Source organism: Protopterus annectens, chromosome 1.part0, assembly GCF_019279795.1.
Source record: "Protopterus annectens isolate FY-2018-M chromosome 1.part0, PAN1.0, whole genome shotgun sequence".
Classification (NCBI taxonomy): domain Eukaryota; kingdom Metazoa; phylum Chordata; order Ceratodontiformes; family Protopteridae; genus Protopterus; species Protopterus annectens.
In genome coordinates this window covers 468479450-468495017 of record NC_056725.1, presented here as the reverse complement: position 1 = coordinate 468495017, position 15568 = coordinate 468479450, and the positions used below count along the sequence as shown (strand labels likewise).

At 38.4% G+C, this 15568-nt stretch overlaps 1 protein-coding gene across 1 annotated transcript in view; it reads right to left on the bottom strand.

The window, feature by feature from the left end:
• The window catches only part of SMC1A (structural maintenance of chromosomes 1A), a 1753330-nt gene that overhangs the window by 1048913 nt on the left and 688849 nt on the right, over window positions 1–15568 (bottom strand). Inside the window, exon 16 of the mRNA XM_044060554.1 lies at window positions 10374–10511. Coding sequence (XP_043916489.1) covers window positions 10374–10511 — 138 coding nt within the window. The remainder of the gene's footprint in view (window positions 1–10373; window positions 10512–15568) is intronic.

Below are 15568 nucleotides of genomic sequence, written 5' to 3'. Positions count from 1 at the left end.
AGTAATGAAATGGGTCTGTAGTTATCCGGATTTTGAGGATCTGCCTTTCCTTTGGGTATGAAAATCATTTTGGATGCATTAAATTGTATATCATTAATTTTATTGTTTATTATATAGTTTAATACATGATATAATATTTGTGCAGCGATAAGATAGAATATTTTGTAAAACTCCGCCGTAAGACCATCTGGGCCGGGAGATTTATGTGACTTCAATTTTTTGATTGTTATTATTTCTTCCATGGTTATTGGTTCTATTAACTCTTTTCTTTGTTTCGCATCAATTTTCGGGAAGTAAGTTTTTGTAGGAAGTCTATACTATTTTGATTTGTGAGTAGGTGTTTTTGTTCTCCATAGATTTGTGAATATAAAACTTCAAACATTTTGATAATGTCTTCGGTTTTCGTGTAGGTTTTATTCTTATAAACTATTTCCGAAATTTGAGACTGTGTTTTAGACTGATTAATAATCCTTGCCAATGCTCGTGACGGAGTTTGTATATGATTAGCATATTTTGCAAGTACTTTAGTTTCATGAAATGATAGATTATTATTGTGAACCAAAAATAGATCTTTGTGGCATTTCAATAATTCTGTTTCGGTTTGCGCATTGTAGTTTTTAATTGGATCCTGTTCTAACGATTTAATTTTAGCCTCTAGTTGTTTTTCTTCTTTAAGTTGGATTCTTTATTCTTTTATAATGAGAAGCTTTCTGTAGAAAAATACCTCTTATCTGGGCTTTAGTTGCCGCCCATTCGATATCAGGAAGATGTTTTTGTTTTGCTAAATTGTCTAGGAACCTTTTAAGAATGTCCTGAACTTCCGGAGTGGTTTCCTTTTTATTTAAAAGATTGGGGTTCAGAGACCAGTTATATCCCCGTTGCAGTGTGTTGTTTCTGGTGGTCTTAATAATATTTAAGGTAACTTTAGAATGATCAGACAAGTAACGGGCATGTACACATACTGTGGGGTCAAGATTAATTAGTGCTTCTGAAATTAGAAAAAAGTCAATTCTCAACCACATTTTATGACAGAGTAAAACGTAAAATTATTTGAGTTATTTGTGTTATTACCATATTTGAAGGGATCATATAAATTAACGTCATATTTAAGTTCGCTTAATGTTAAAACTGCTCGTTTGTTACATGATTTCTGTGGACTCTATTTATCCTTTTTTGGGTTCTAATATGCATTCCAATCCCCTCCTATGATCATGTAGTAGTTATTATATTGGTTTAAGATAGGATACAATGAAGCGAAAAAGGATTGCTGGTTATTACAGGGAGCATATATATATTGAGAAGTAAAATGGGTTTATCATAATCAGGAGAGGGTTACATAACACCATCTTCCTTCTTTATCTGTTCTGGATTCTAGAATTTTATCTTTGTACTGGTTCTTAATGATTATGGCTACTCCTGCACTGTTGGTTTTCCCTTCAGAAGCTATAATTTCTCTTATCCACTTTTTTTCCTTGATCTCTGACCATTGTTCAGTAGTTAAATGTGTTTCTTGAATTAGTAAAAAGATTGCTTTAGACTGTAAAGCTAGGTGAAGAAACAGTTTCCTTTTCTTAATGTTCTGGAGCCCTTTAATGTTCCATGAGTCTATTTCCCACATTTATAAAGCTTTTATTTTGTGTAAGTAATCTTGGAAATTTGTGTACGTATATTGGGAAGTGTTCGTTTCTTATCAAAAACATGTTATGAAAGCATTCCTTTATTCCCGTCCCTTCCCTGTGCCTACCCACTAATCTTCCTGGACCAGGAATTAAACAGGACCTTGCCAGATTTGATGTATTTGTTTGAATTATTAGTATATCTATACCTTGTATGTTAGTATTCAACAGGTAAAAGAGTCCTAGTGGCCCTGTGTGACCTAAGTATTTGTACAAAGCCTAACACACTCATTCCCTAACAAACACTACTTCTGCAATCCAAGTCTCTTCCTATAAGATTAATAAAAAGGGCATCAAAGTTGAAAAATCCATTTTAACCAGTTCTGAACTTGCCTAAAGACAGGTAACATCAAATTAAGAAACTTATCTCTAATAATTTCTGAAAGTTTAACCATTATAAATTATTTCAAGTTTAATTTGATAACCGTATTCATAAAGTATATTCCATCCTCATTTAAACTTAGTTTGTAAATTATTCTTCTTCCCCTTGGTAGGAGACTGCTGTCCCAGATTATTACTTTCTTTACTTTGGTGGACTGTTCAAATTTGAAGTTCAACTGTTACAAGAATTATCACTCCCTCAGTTTTATTACTCCTGCCCTGTGTTGTTTAATTCTAGGAAGGCCTTGTGCTTAAACAGATCTTGCCGCTACTTTTCTTTGCAACAGATTTGCTATACTTCATCTGTTTTACATTGCACTTTCTTATTCTGATGAGTCCTGGAGAAAACAAAATAACTATAAAACCATATACAGATATGCATATACATGAACATAGACACACTTAGTTATGCAAACATTAGTGATCAATTCACATAGGTGTGAATCTTATTATTATTATTATAGCATTGTGAAATATAAGATAGACACAAAAAAGAATGTAAGCACTCTACTATCCTTAATGCATTATCGAGTGTATACTATAGGAGAGCATCTACTTCCAAACTACACTCTGTAGTAGACTCAATACATTAACTTATGTATTTTCTTTGTTCTCAAAGTTAGGCAAATTCCTTCTAAGTTGGTTTCAGCATCAAATGTATTATGTATTAAATGCTTTAAAGTAAGCTGAAGTTCGGTATAGTGTGTCCTAGTAAGATTTACTCAATGGTATATCTTATATAAAGCACCTCAAAAAGCACTGCTTCTTTCTATTATTATTAAATATTTGTATGTGTGAACTTCATTTACAGTTCTACGAGTTTAAAATTACCTGGGTCAACAACATGATATCCAAGGTAGCATGCTTTAAAGCAGAGTTTTCAGGAATTATTAATATGTTTCTGTTGGTGTCAGCTTATTACAGTATTACACTTTATTTTGTATTAAGTTACTTAATTCACTACCTTCAGTATAGTGTCCAACCAGCAGAGTTCAAGTCCTGACATATTAGTGGCAAAAAAGTAGTTTTATGTAGATTATATATCTCAGGATTAGTGAATGTGTTAAAGTTAGCACAGGGGTTCTCATGTTGTGCAGTTTGTAACATGTTTGCCTTTATGTAAGGGACCAAATCAAGCATATGTTTTCATATTATGTATAGATATAGATTTAAAGAGGGCAGAATTAGCTATGCTAAAATTACCATAAGTGACATTAAATCCTGTGATTATAACCTCAAAAGTGTAGTCCTTAAGGTATATAAAATCTGTTTTGTTAGCACTTGGTATTTTCATGACTATGAGGAGTGTAATATGTATTAGCAGCTCTAATTATGCTATGAGAAGTTGGGAACATTAGTTATAAATATTGACATTTAAAAGTAACTTAGATTGCTATGTGTAGAGAGAATATGTGCTTAAACAGTAACCATTACATTTCTTAACGATTTCTCATCAGTATTTAACTTTTTTTTTTGATTTACAGTTCCATTGATCTTCATTTCGAACTACTGGACAGCCAAGCCGATTGCTTAGCTTCTCAAAGGGGGACACTTCATGTAGACGGACTTCCGGAAGTGTTACCTTTTAAAACGGCTTCTGTAGCAGCAAAAGCACTTTCTGTTCCTCCCGTGGGAAAGCGAGCGTGACGCGGATGTTGTGTACTTCCTGTTGGGGCTCTCGTGGATGTAGAACAAGAAATAAGGTCACGCCAATCCAAAAAAGCGGCCTAGAGCAAGGCAGGAGCAAACTATAGGAAAAGTAAGTCCATGGTTATTATTATGGGACCCATCTGATCTCGGAAGCACAGTAATCACATCGGAGATTGAAGTTAGTTGTCCAAGGCGGGAATTCTTCTAAAAACAGACATAAAAGTAGATTTTGCTTCTGTATTGCTGGCAATTGAGTATTTGACCCCATCCACAGAAAATAGTAAGGTATTTGGATACTACATTTGAAATTTTATGTTTTTGTCAATTAGAAATTTGCAATAGGGAGACATAAGCTGTCTGGCTTGCCTAATTTGAAGAGGCAGATCTTGGGCTATAGAAATTCTGTTGTTGTTCCATATTAGGGGTCCTCCATGTTTCTTTGCAGATGTTTTTTATTAACATCTTGAAAGTTGAGTATTTTGGCATAAACTGGTCTTAGAACATTTGGAGTTTGAGATTGTCTCAGGGCTCTGTGTGCTCTCTCAATTATTATTTGCTGGGCTGTTTTTTGGTCCTTGAGAAGTGTTGCAAATATGAGTATGATAGAAGGAATCAGATCATTGTGCTGAATATTTTCCGGCATGCCTCTGATGATTATGTTATTCCTTCTGGATCTTGCCGCCAGATCAATAATTTTAACTTGCATGGTTTGTATGTCTGCTTCATGTGAATCAGATTTTTTGGATAGAAGGGCAATTTTTTCCTCGTTTTCCATGGTTTTGGCTTCATATTTGTCCATTCTTTCTAAGATTTGATTGAAGGAAGTTCCAAATGATTGTAGATTTATTTATTTTATTTTACATTTGTTGACCGGGCTAGTCTGGCTGGATACATGTCCATTTTCAGCAGAGGCCCGAGGAGAAAAGCTCCACTAAATACTAAGTACATTACAAAATATTACAAATGTTTATAAGTAACAAATTAGAAAATCATAACATCACACAGACATTTCTTTTATTGCCTCTTGAATAGGCAGTAAAGCTGCTTTTACATCATCCAAGTTTGCTAGTTGCTCTGTTTTGTTTTTATTCCCTGATTTTGCAATGTCTTGTTGTTTTGTTATTTTCTGCCTTTTAGAGTTCAGATCTTTTTCCGGAGATAATAATTCTGAGATTTTAGTTTTTGTTGTTGTAGTGTCCATATTTTTATCTTCTTTTGACATTTTGTGGAAGTAAGGCGTCTTGGTTAATAGATAGAAGTGAATGTGTAAAGTGCCCTGAGCACATGGCTTCCTTTCCTTGATTCTTTCCTCAGACCCAGATAATCAGATGTAATCTTGATAGATTTGTTAGTTCTTCAGGATCATTTCCCCCTTCCTGGTTTTCTGGGTATAGATTATAGTTGTTAGCTCAGAATATTGTGATTAAATTGGTTCTGGTACTTCCTCTGGGTTGATTTTATTCCATAAGTATTGAAGAGCTGTAGATTAGCAGTGCTCACAGAACGGCGGCCATCTATTAACCTTCTTCCATCTTTTTTAAGAACGTCTTCTGCTTCTGTGCCAAACGAACGCTCCTGAGTTAATGGAGCATCTAGTAATTTTGCTTTGACATGGTCAGGCAAGACTTGTTCTTTTAGCCAATCATGCCTTCTCAGTACAGACCCAGTGACAGCAGCCCTGCAAAATGCTTTTAAGGCATCAAACCCACATTGCAAAGTATGTTTACTAACTTTCTTTGCAGAATGCATCAACTCTTGTAAATCTTTATTTTCTGCACAATCTGGAAGTAACACCATTTTTGTTTAATTAGTTCCATAATATGCTGCTGGTACTTCAACATGTGAAACTGGCAATTTAAAGCCCTGATGGCAAGAGTTGCAGATGTATATACCTTCTTACCCAATCTGTCTAAAGCTCTAGAATCCCTGTCTGAAGGGGGAGAGTTTTTGGCTGTAGTAGCCTTAATGCCTTTAGGTCCCAGGGAAATGGTCTCTGGATCCACAGTAGGATTTTTAAAGAGAAATTTGTGAGAATCAGGTATTCTGTAGTACCTGTCAGGTTTTCTAGGAGCTGGTGGTAAGGTGTCAAGAGTAAGACTGGACTCCAAGAAGACATCATCTACAATATCAAGAACTAGGGGTATTGCTAGAGGCCTGTGCTGAGGTAAATCTAAAAATTCCCTGAGTCTCTTTTTGGACTGAGGATAGTCCTGACATTCCCAGCAGAAATGCTCTCTTAAGGTACGCAAGGTTTCATCAAAAGAGAAATCCTCTGGATGGGAGGCAGAGGGAATGGATTCCTCTGCATCTGAATCATCATAGGTAGATAAGGGTATGTCCTGGTAATTAGAAGGGTCAGAGTCATCAGACTCCTGGTCTGTAGAATCAGAAGGAAATTCAGTTCTTTGTCTTTTGGCAGGGGATGGCTGGCTTCCCCTAATTAGAGTAATAAGGTCTTCAGCCATTCTAAGCATTTATGAGCATGCACTTTGGACGTCTGTTTTCTAGGCGTAGTTTCGAACTCTGGGCCTGAGAAACTCGGTAGTTTTAGTAGGAAATGAAGTTGTGGGTTTAATATGAATATCGGTAGGTCGGAATACACCCTCAGAAGCTGGTGCCTACACAGCGGTTCCGGACCCATCCAAGGTAGAGACATCTGCAGGTTCCATAGTCGAAGAAACATTTTGCGGCATATCGGACTCCGAATGGGTCTCAGCAGAGGCCTGCGAATCTGTAGAAGCGGGCATCAGGGGCTGCAAAGGTGCCTGAATACCGGCGGACTGGCGACAAGCTTAACAGAAGCGTCGACAATATTTGACCTATGCGGTCTGTCTCTGCCTTTGCACTTTTTCAGAAGATCGGTAGTCGGATGGATTACCGAAGCCATTTTGGAATACGAAGAACGAGAGTGAAAGAATTTAGCTACAAAAACAGCCCGACGACGAATGGTTCGGGCGTTAAACAAGGCACAAAACTGAGAGCTAGGGACGTCATGGTCTGGGCGTAAACAGGCGACGCACTAAGAATGAAAATCTCTGTGAGGTATTTGCTTTCCACAGACAAGACAATTGTTAATTTTTTCTGACATCGGTTAGAGCAAGAAAAAAAGAATCCCCAATGGGGTACTTAGCTTTAGAAGACTTCAGGTCTGAAACTCGAAAAAATGAAAATTTCAGGTAGCGGCCGACCGGCACTTGCAAACTGCTTCTGCTTCGGGCTCCTCCTCGGCAAAAAAGACTGATGTAATGGCGTTGGCTACATGTTTTATACCCCTGATGACCTGACGTCATGGAAGAGGTGACAGCATCTGACGGAGAAATCCCAAGACTCTGGTATTCGGGCTGACTGAGGGCTACCCTGTAGGCAGATAAGTGTGATGACTGCAACAGTGAAAAACGAAGAACATCTTAGCACTTACTATGAAAACTACGCTTTCTGCTCTGCCCCCACCTTGGGAGGCTTTTGTAAGTACTCAGATTGACTTTGAACAAATGAAAAAATGTGCTACTTTTCATATATTCTAGTCAGTATCTGTGTTTTTTTCTGCATGGGTGGAAGCCTATCCATGCTCTAAATGTGAAGCAGAGACAGTAAAGAAATTGCTAAAAGAATTTATTCCTAAATTTGGAACTACACAGTATTAATTCAAACAAGGGCACTCATTTTACTGCTGAAATTATTAAGACTTTGTTCTGTGTTTAAAATCTCTCTGCAGTTACACTGCCCCCAGAATCCTCAGTCATCTGGTGTTGACAGGTCTACCCAGACTCTTATAACTAGAATTAGCAACATCTGCAATAAAACAGGACTTAAACGGCCAGACGCTTTGCCTCTTGCTTTGATGAATATGCAAGGAACTGTAAGCCCTACCAGTAAACTAAGTCCACATGAAATTCTTATGGGCCGTCCCACGAGAATGCCACCTTCCTCACCACTGGGAAAGTGGAGAACTGTGAAGTGGTACTTACTGAAGCTCTGATGAACTACTTGTTTCCATCTTACAGACTTTCCATAACAGAACTCGAGAAGCCCTTCCACAACCTACAACAACTTGACTTCTGACCTGGAGATTGGGTCCATGTAAAATTATTCCAATACAAACCTTTTTTGGAGCCACAGTGAAAGGGGCCTTCTCATCCTCCTAACTACCTATGCAACAGTAAAGTGTGCTGGGATACAGAACTGCATCTACCCTTCGTGTTGTAAGCAAACCTGCCACCACACACCTCCTCCTGATGACGTCAGTGGCTTTCTTACTTTCATTGCTTCTGATCAACATGTGGGCAAATTTTTTTCTTTGAATGTTGCACCAGTATCCCAATGACTTAAATGTTACAAACTGCCGGGTGTGTGGCTTTCTGCCCCGTGATGCCAAGGGGAGCATTCCAATGCTCCTTATTCAACAGATTGATTTAGAAGTGCAAATTACTATGGAAAATCAAACCTGGCATAATATCACAAACTGGAATAAAAATATGCTATTAACTGGCCACATCAACAAGAGGTGATACTTGTTACGCCAAATTAACTGTGCCGGTGGGCTACAGCAATTGTAATTACACTAACAATGAAACCATACAGGTAGCACTTAAAAATATGACTGGGGGAAAGACATGTGAATGTTGGACAATCACTATTACATCTGCAGAGAGGGTGCCTACACCTGGTTACCAAAAACTGATCTGGTTATTATGTGGGACAGATGACTCCAGCTATTTTTTTATTCCATCTCTACACCGGACGAAGGTTGGGAAATAAAAACTATACACCCAGCTGAGTAAGCAGTAGCTGTCTTCTTTCCGCAGTATGGCATACTTTGTACTATGAATGAAGCGACTCAGTTGTCCCTTATATTAGCTGAAATGGCTAGCAAAACATCAGAATGCCTAACAGGGAACTGACTGAGGTTCGAGCCACATCACTGCAAAAAGGAGCCCTTGATTACGTGCTAGCCTCGAAAGGTGGGGTATGCCATTTGACTGAAAAACGGTGCTGCAATTTGTTTCAGACTTTCAATGATTAACAAGAGAAGGTGGCTGATTTTATGGAACAACTGGCTGCTAATATAACCAAATCTGAGTCTGGTTGACCCTTGTTTGGGTGGAACAGTTGGAAATGTTGGTACTAGTACAGTGCAAAGTTTGATTACTTTTGTCATAACTGCACTGTTCATAGCGCTTACATATTCTATTAAAAACCTGCTAATGAGCTGCTTTGGGGAAAATGTCATGCATGCCACAGTTGTTGTACCTAATCAAAAACATCCTCAAGCTTATATGTTTGAGCACCTAAACAATGACAATACAACTCAAACTGATTTGGGACTGTGATACTTTATAGCAGCAAAGGGGTGAAGACTGTAGTGGACTTCTGTATTTCTGAACATTTTAGTTTAAGCTGCTGCAGTGCCTCTCATGTAATTCTTTTTACAAAGGTCAGCTTGACCCTTTTAAGACATTAGCAAGCAGATGGTAAATATTTTATTCTAACCATATAGACATCATAAGATTTATGTATCCAGTTATTTGCACGAAATGTGCTCTGAAATAAGCCTGTTTTAAGTTAACACACAAAACATGTCTAGATAAGAACATATACAATTTGTCGAACTGTCTTGCTTCCCACATATTTTGCAATATTTATTTTTTTCAGCCTTGAGAACGTGTGCAGATAAATTCTATCGTAGTTATGACAGCCTTAAACTTTGTACGAACTTAAGTTTTTTTTTCCTGTTAGAAAGGTATAAAAAAACTCATGACTGTACATATAGCTGAATTTCTCTACAATGAGATATTTCGTATCATGACACTTTTTATAAATAACGTGTTTGCATTCAGAATCTTTGACAGTCTTTGTATGGTACTTTATAGCTGCATGAATTAAAAGGTAACACATTTTAAGCTCAAACACGAGACAGTCAGTTAAACAATGATGCAAATCCAAGTGATCTCACCTCGGTTGCTTAACAGAGAGCTTCTTTATGAAAAACTGCAAGAAATGTCCGAGACACTGCCAACAGAAGTGTCAAACTTTGAAACCACATTTCCGCCCCATGTACACACAGTAAACAGACAGTGAAAATTAAGCAAGCAAAGATTCTACACTGAACACCTCTCCCTCTGCTTTAAATATCCTCAAAAAATGAAAAACTTGAACAGCGCCATTAATGATGCTACAAATTGGCAAACACTGTTAATCATGTGTGTGCATGTTCATAAGATCTACAAAGGCGACAAACTTGAGATACTTTCATAAAAGTCTTACTGTCACTGCAAATGAAACACAGAGTAGTTAACCAAGCTCTAATCATGGCAGTCTACACATAAAAGGAAATAAAACGATATAGCTACACTTTGCTGATTAATACAGCTGTGAATGCTGAAATTAAAGGACTGCAATTTTTTTTGAAGTGCCAATCATTATTCGACAAATGAAAATATCACAGAGACCAGCCTCAAGATATCTTCATAACATGCAATGCACATTAATGAACTAAGAAACCATATACTGGAATGTACTCTCTTTTACACTGGTTTAAGAAGTTTGGCTAAAAACAAATTCCCTACTCATTTATTTACAAGAACTGCTGACAGGCCTTAAACTATTCATGCCAGCATGACCTAACAAGGAATTTATTTTCCAAGTATCTCCATTGCTAATACTTACTTGCATGTTCATGGCCAGATGGCGAGTTTTTGTTTGCTCTAAGTCACTCTGGGAATATTTCAGTCGCATCTGCAAACCATGGGCCTGTGATTGCACTTGCCTCAGTTCTGCCTCCTTTCGTTTAGCCTTCATTTGTTCCTAGAATGAAGAGAAAAAAATCAGGTAAGAATACCTCAACTGAAAAAGTCAATACATAACTTTTTTATTGTTTTTATTTTTACCCTGCTGATCCTGTGCAGCGTAAATCACAAATGGTCATTCACTTGCTCTCCTACTGCTGAATTTTATTCACCCAAACAAGATAGCTGTAAATCTCCTTTACAGATGCCCATCAAAACTTCAGACCAAGAAGCCCTTGGCAAAAGTATGATGATGTCATGCAGAGGCTACATCATGGAGGCAACATTTTCTCCCCCTACTTCCTGTATGCTGTCTGTCAAGCATTCTACAAACACGGATGCCAGACCTCTGCCAACCTACTCCTCCCCATCTATAAAGCAGACAAAAGGACAATATCCATCAATTTTGCCATTCTTTTAGTCACTATAGACACTTTGTAATCATGGTTTAGTATTGAAATGGGCCTTATGAAGCTGGATTGGATGGATCTTTACCCTCTTTAGGTATTACAGCTACCACCACTTTCTTAAAGGATGTTGGTACTTCTTTTAAATACGGTTAAACAATACCATCCAGATCTTTTATCAGTTTTTTCCCTCCTAGCTTACAAACTTCCACAGGAATATCATCTATTCCTGGGAACTTTCCTGTAGGCTGGTTACACATCACCATTTTTAGCTCATCTCCTCCTATCCTAACTTAGTAACTGAGCTTCCTCTCCCTCTAGCCTTGGCATATTTAATTCTTCCAAACATTTCCATTTGTAACATTTCTTGACTTCCATATTTCTCTGCTTTATACAGACTTTCACAGAATTTCCAAAATATTTCCAATACTTTCACAGGATCACTTATCTTCCTTGTTACACATTCCCTAAACTTGGTGAGTCCTTTCTGCTTTCTTTTGCCCGAGTCATTGTGCTAAAAGTTTTTGTGCTCTAAAGTTATCAAAAAACAGTTGCTTAACAGCAATCTTTCTTAACTCATGCATATTATCAACGTAATCCCAGATTTTCCGTTTAGCATTCTGTAGTTGTTCCTTTTCTTGTTCTGCAAGAGCCCCCCTACTTTGCAATACTTTAATATTCGTCAGTCCCACTAAATAATTCTTGCTTCTTAACCATATCTCCTTTTCTTTTATTTCCACACTATTTTTAAATTCCACTTTAACTTTATCCCACTCCCTAGCTACATTTTCAGAAAAAGTTTCTATCTTCTCCAATGGCTCCTGAATAATTTCCATTACCCATTCCTTAAATTCTTCTCTTTTCAACAAATAGGTGAGAAATTGCCAGTGTCTCATTTTTATTTCAAGAGCCTGTGTTTCTATTTTAGCTATTATTGGTGCAAGATCTGAAATAGTTTTTGGGTGCGTATCAAGACCTCCAATTAAATGCACATGTTCCTGTGAAATGTAAATTCTGTCTAGCCTAGCCCAGTTTTTGTATATTGGTGAATAATATGCAAATTCACTCCAAATTCCTAGTATCAAGTTCACATCTTCCACGTTAAATATTTTTATATATTTCTTTAAAAATCTATCCTCCTTTGTTATATTTCCCTTTTTAGGCCGCCCAGACGCATCTTCACTGTTGCAAATCAAATTCCAGTCTCCACCTACGAGTAATATTCCTTGCTGAAAGCTGATCATCTCCCCCAGAATTTTCTTTAACTCCATTACAGCAGTTTTTGTTGGAATATAATACATGCCAGTGTAAGCTTCCTCCCTTGTCAGCAGCCACTTAGTATTACAAATGTGCCACTATTGTCTTTTTTTTATCTCATCTCTTCTATTACCATTGGGGCTCCTCTTGCAATTAATGTATGTACTCCTCTTCCTTTGCCCCAGGTATTCTGCTGAAGAACTATCATGAAAATCTTTCTTTAACAAATTCACATGTTCAGTTCTTTCAAAGTGCGTCTTCTGAAGTATAGCTATTTGCACTCTACATTTTTAATACAGTTCACACTACTTTCTTTTTTGTACTTATCTGTCAGATAATTAATGTTCAAAAACATTATAGAAAGAATCATATTCTTGAGGGATTAGTATTCCCACCTTTTATGTACAACAGCTTGTTTCTGCTAAATGTCTAGTTCCAGCTTTTGTGTTACATGCCTGCACTGTTGGCAGGTTAATCTTTTAAACAACTGTTTCTGGTCATCTCTATGTGAGCTTGTCGCATCTTTGTTTTACTGAAAACCCTCAAATAAAAATACACACACACACACACACACAACCCCCTAAAAACCTACTTACTTGATAATAAGACAGAAAACTATGTACATCTTCAAACATTGTAGTTTTACTTCCTTAATAGGAACAAAAGTTCCAAACCAACAGCCACACACAGACTCAAGCTAAACAGAAAAAAAGATATCCATGCTAAGGAGCATGGTACAGCCTGTGATTCTAATAAGTGCTGTCTGGTTTTGCCTTATCTTTATAGTTCTCCCAGCTGGGAAAACACTTGAATGCTTTCAGAAAACATTTTCTCCAAGCCATTTCTCTTTATCAGACTGTCTGCTCGTGACATGAGAACCAGACTCAGGGCTGTTTAGTAGAAAAAGGACTTTATAATAACATTTAATATTGTTTTTCATTTACCCGTTTCCTGTTTAGACTTGTTACTATATAAAGCTATGGCCTTAACCCAGTCATTCCCATATACAAGAATGAGAAAAAGCACACTCATTTTCATGTGTCATACTCTTCTAACCAGATCCTTTTTTTTTGTTGGACTGCAAACTGACAAGGAGAAAGAAACAAAAAGAACAAAAGCACCTATTTGCATTAGTATTCCCATTGCACTTAAAAATAACATAAAAAAGATATAACATGCAGAGAAAATCATGCACTACTTAAGTAATACTGTTAAGGAAAAAAAAAAAAAAGTTATGTCTTACATAACATTCCATCTGAATTGTTGCTATTCTTCCAGTCATCACCAATAGGTTCGGTTCCGAGCCCTCGGAACCGAGGCGGCCTTATACCAAGCTTGCGTGCACCAAAAACTCTCAAGCTAAGCTGCTACCCGCAATGCCCTTTGCTCAGTTACCTCAGATCAAGTTTGCATGCAACATATAGAGAAAGAATAAGCCAGAGACCATCTCTGCGCAGAAACCCTAATACACCACGAAGACCCAGAAGATCCAGCAGGAACCTTAGGAGGGGGTCGGTGGGAGGGTGTGATGACTGGAAGAAGATTAAAAACTCAGATGGAACGTTATGGTAAGACATAACTACTTTATCTGAAGTTGTTAATCTTCTTCCTATTCATCAGAGTCCCCAGCTACTTGGAGAACCTGGGTGGCCCTTATGGAAGAACATTCCTGAGAACCAATGAACCAAAGGCCGCTCTTCCCCTGGAGATCAGATCCAATTTGTAATGCTTGATAAAAGTGTGGGGCTTAGCCCAAATAGCAGCTGCACAAATGTCATCCATGGAGGCCCTAGAGTGGAAGGTAACAGATGCTGCAACAGCCCTAGTTGAGTGAGCTTTGATTTGACCCGGCTTAAATCCCTCCGTAAATGAATATGTGAAGGAAATGCAATCCCTGAGCCATTTAGACAAAGTAACTTTTGATACTGCACCTCCCATTCTAGGGCCTGCAAAGGAAATGTAAAGCTGTTCTGACTTGCGGAATGATTTAGTTCTATCAAGATAAAAGCACAATTGTCTGTGAACATCCAAGGAATGTAGGCAGTATCCTCCCTTGTTCGAGTAATTTGGGAAAAACACCGGGAGTTCAATGGACTGGTCAATGGAAAAGTCAGAAACCACTTTGGGGAGGAAGGATGCGTTAGTTCGAAGTGATACTCTGTCCTTATGAAAGATCAGATAAGGGCTCTCGATACTTAATGCTTGTAATTCTGAAATTCATTTTGCTGAAGTTATAGCCACCAGGAATAAGGATTTCCAAGATAAGAATGTTAGGTCACAGGTGGCAGCCGGCTCAAACAGGGGCACAGAAAGAGCCTGCAGAACCCAGGATAAGTTCCATGCCTCCACCGGCTGTCTAACTGGAGGCCTGCTGTGAAAAATACCCTTGAGGAAGGTCTTGCAAAGACGAGAGGAGATGAGTGGTACTCCTTCAGATCTGTTATGGAAGTTGGAAATAGCTGCTAGATGGACTCTGATGGTAGAAGCCAAGGCACCTTTGTTGAACAGCTCAGCCAAGTAATGCAGAATAGTGAATACGGGGGCTGCGAATAGGTCTAGCTCCTGATTATGTGACCAAATAGAGAATCTTTTCCATTTATCCTTGCAAAGTTTTCTGGTGGATGGTTTATGAGAAGCCAAAATAATATCCCGAACAGGTGAAAAGAGGATTTCTTGCCTGGCAACTAACGGAAGTGGAGAAATCAAACTGTCAGCTTGAGGGTGGACAGATTCGGTGGAGTCGGCCCTTGTGGGTGAGAAATTAGTTCCTGACGAGTGTCTAGGATCCATGGAGGTCGTAAAAGATGAGCTTGAAGGAAGGAAAACCACACTTGATGAGGCCAAAATGAAGCAATGAGGGTCATTTTGCTTCTCAACCGAATCGCCTTCCTCATAAAGAGGGGAATCAGAGGAATCGGAGGATAAGCATAAAGGAGACCCGTGGGCCAATCGTGGACTAGAGCATCTCTCGGTGACTCCCTGAGGGGGAAAGAGAACAAAGTAGCTGCTGCATTTCACATTTGAACGGGAGGCGAAAAGGTCGCAGCATGGCTGGCTCCAGCGACTGAAAATTTCCATCGCCACACACTGGTTGAGAGACCACTCGTGCGGATGAAGTATGCATCTGCTCAGTCTGTTCGCAATCACGTTGGAGCTCCCCGGGATGTGCGTTGCGATCAGGAAGCGGTTGGAAGTGATTAGCCACTGCCAAATTCTCATGGCTTTGTGACAAAGGGGCTAAGACTTGGTCCCTCCCTGTTTATGTACCAGACCATGGACATGTCCAACTGGACAGCAATTGTTCCGGACAGAAAAACTGGATGAAAAGCTTGCAACGCCAACAGCACTGCTCTTAATTCCAGGACATTGATATGCAAATTGACCTCTACATCGGACCACGTGCCTTGGACTG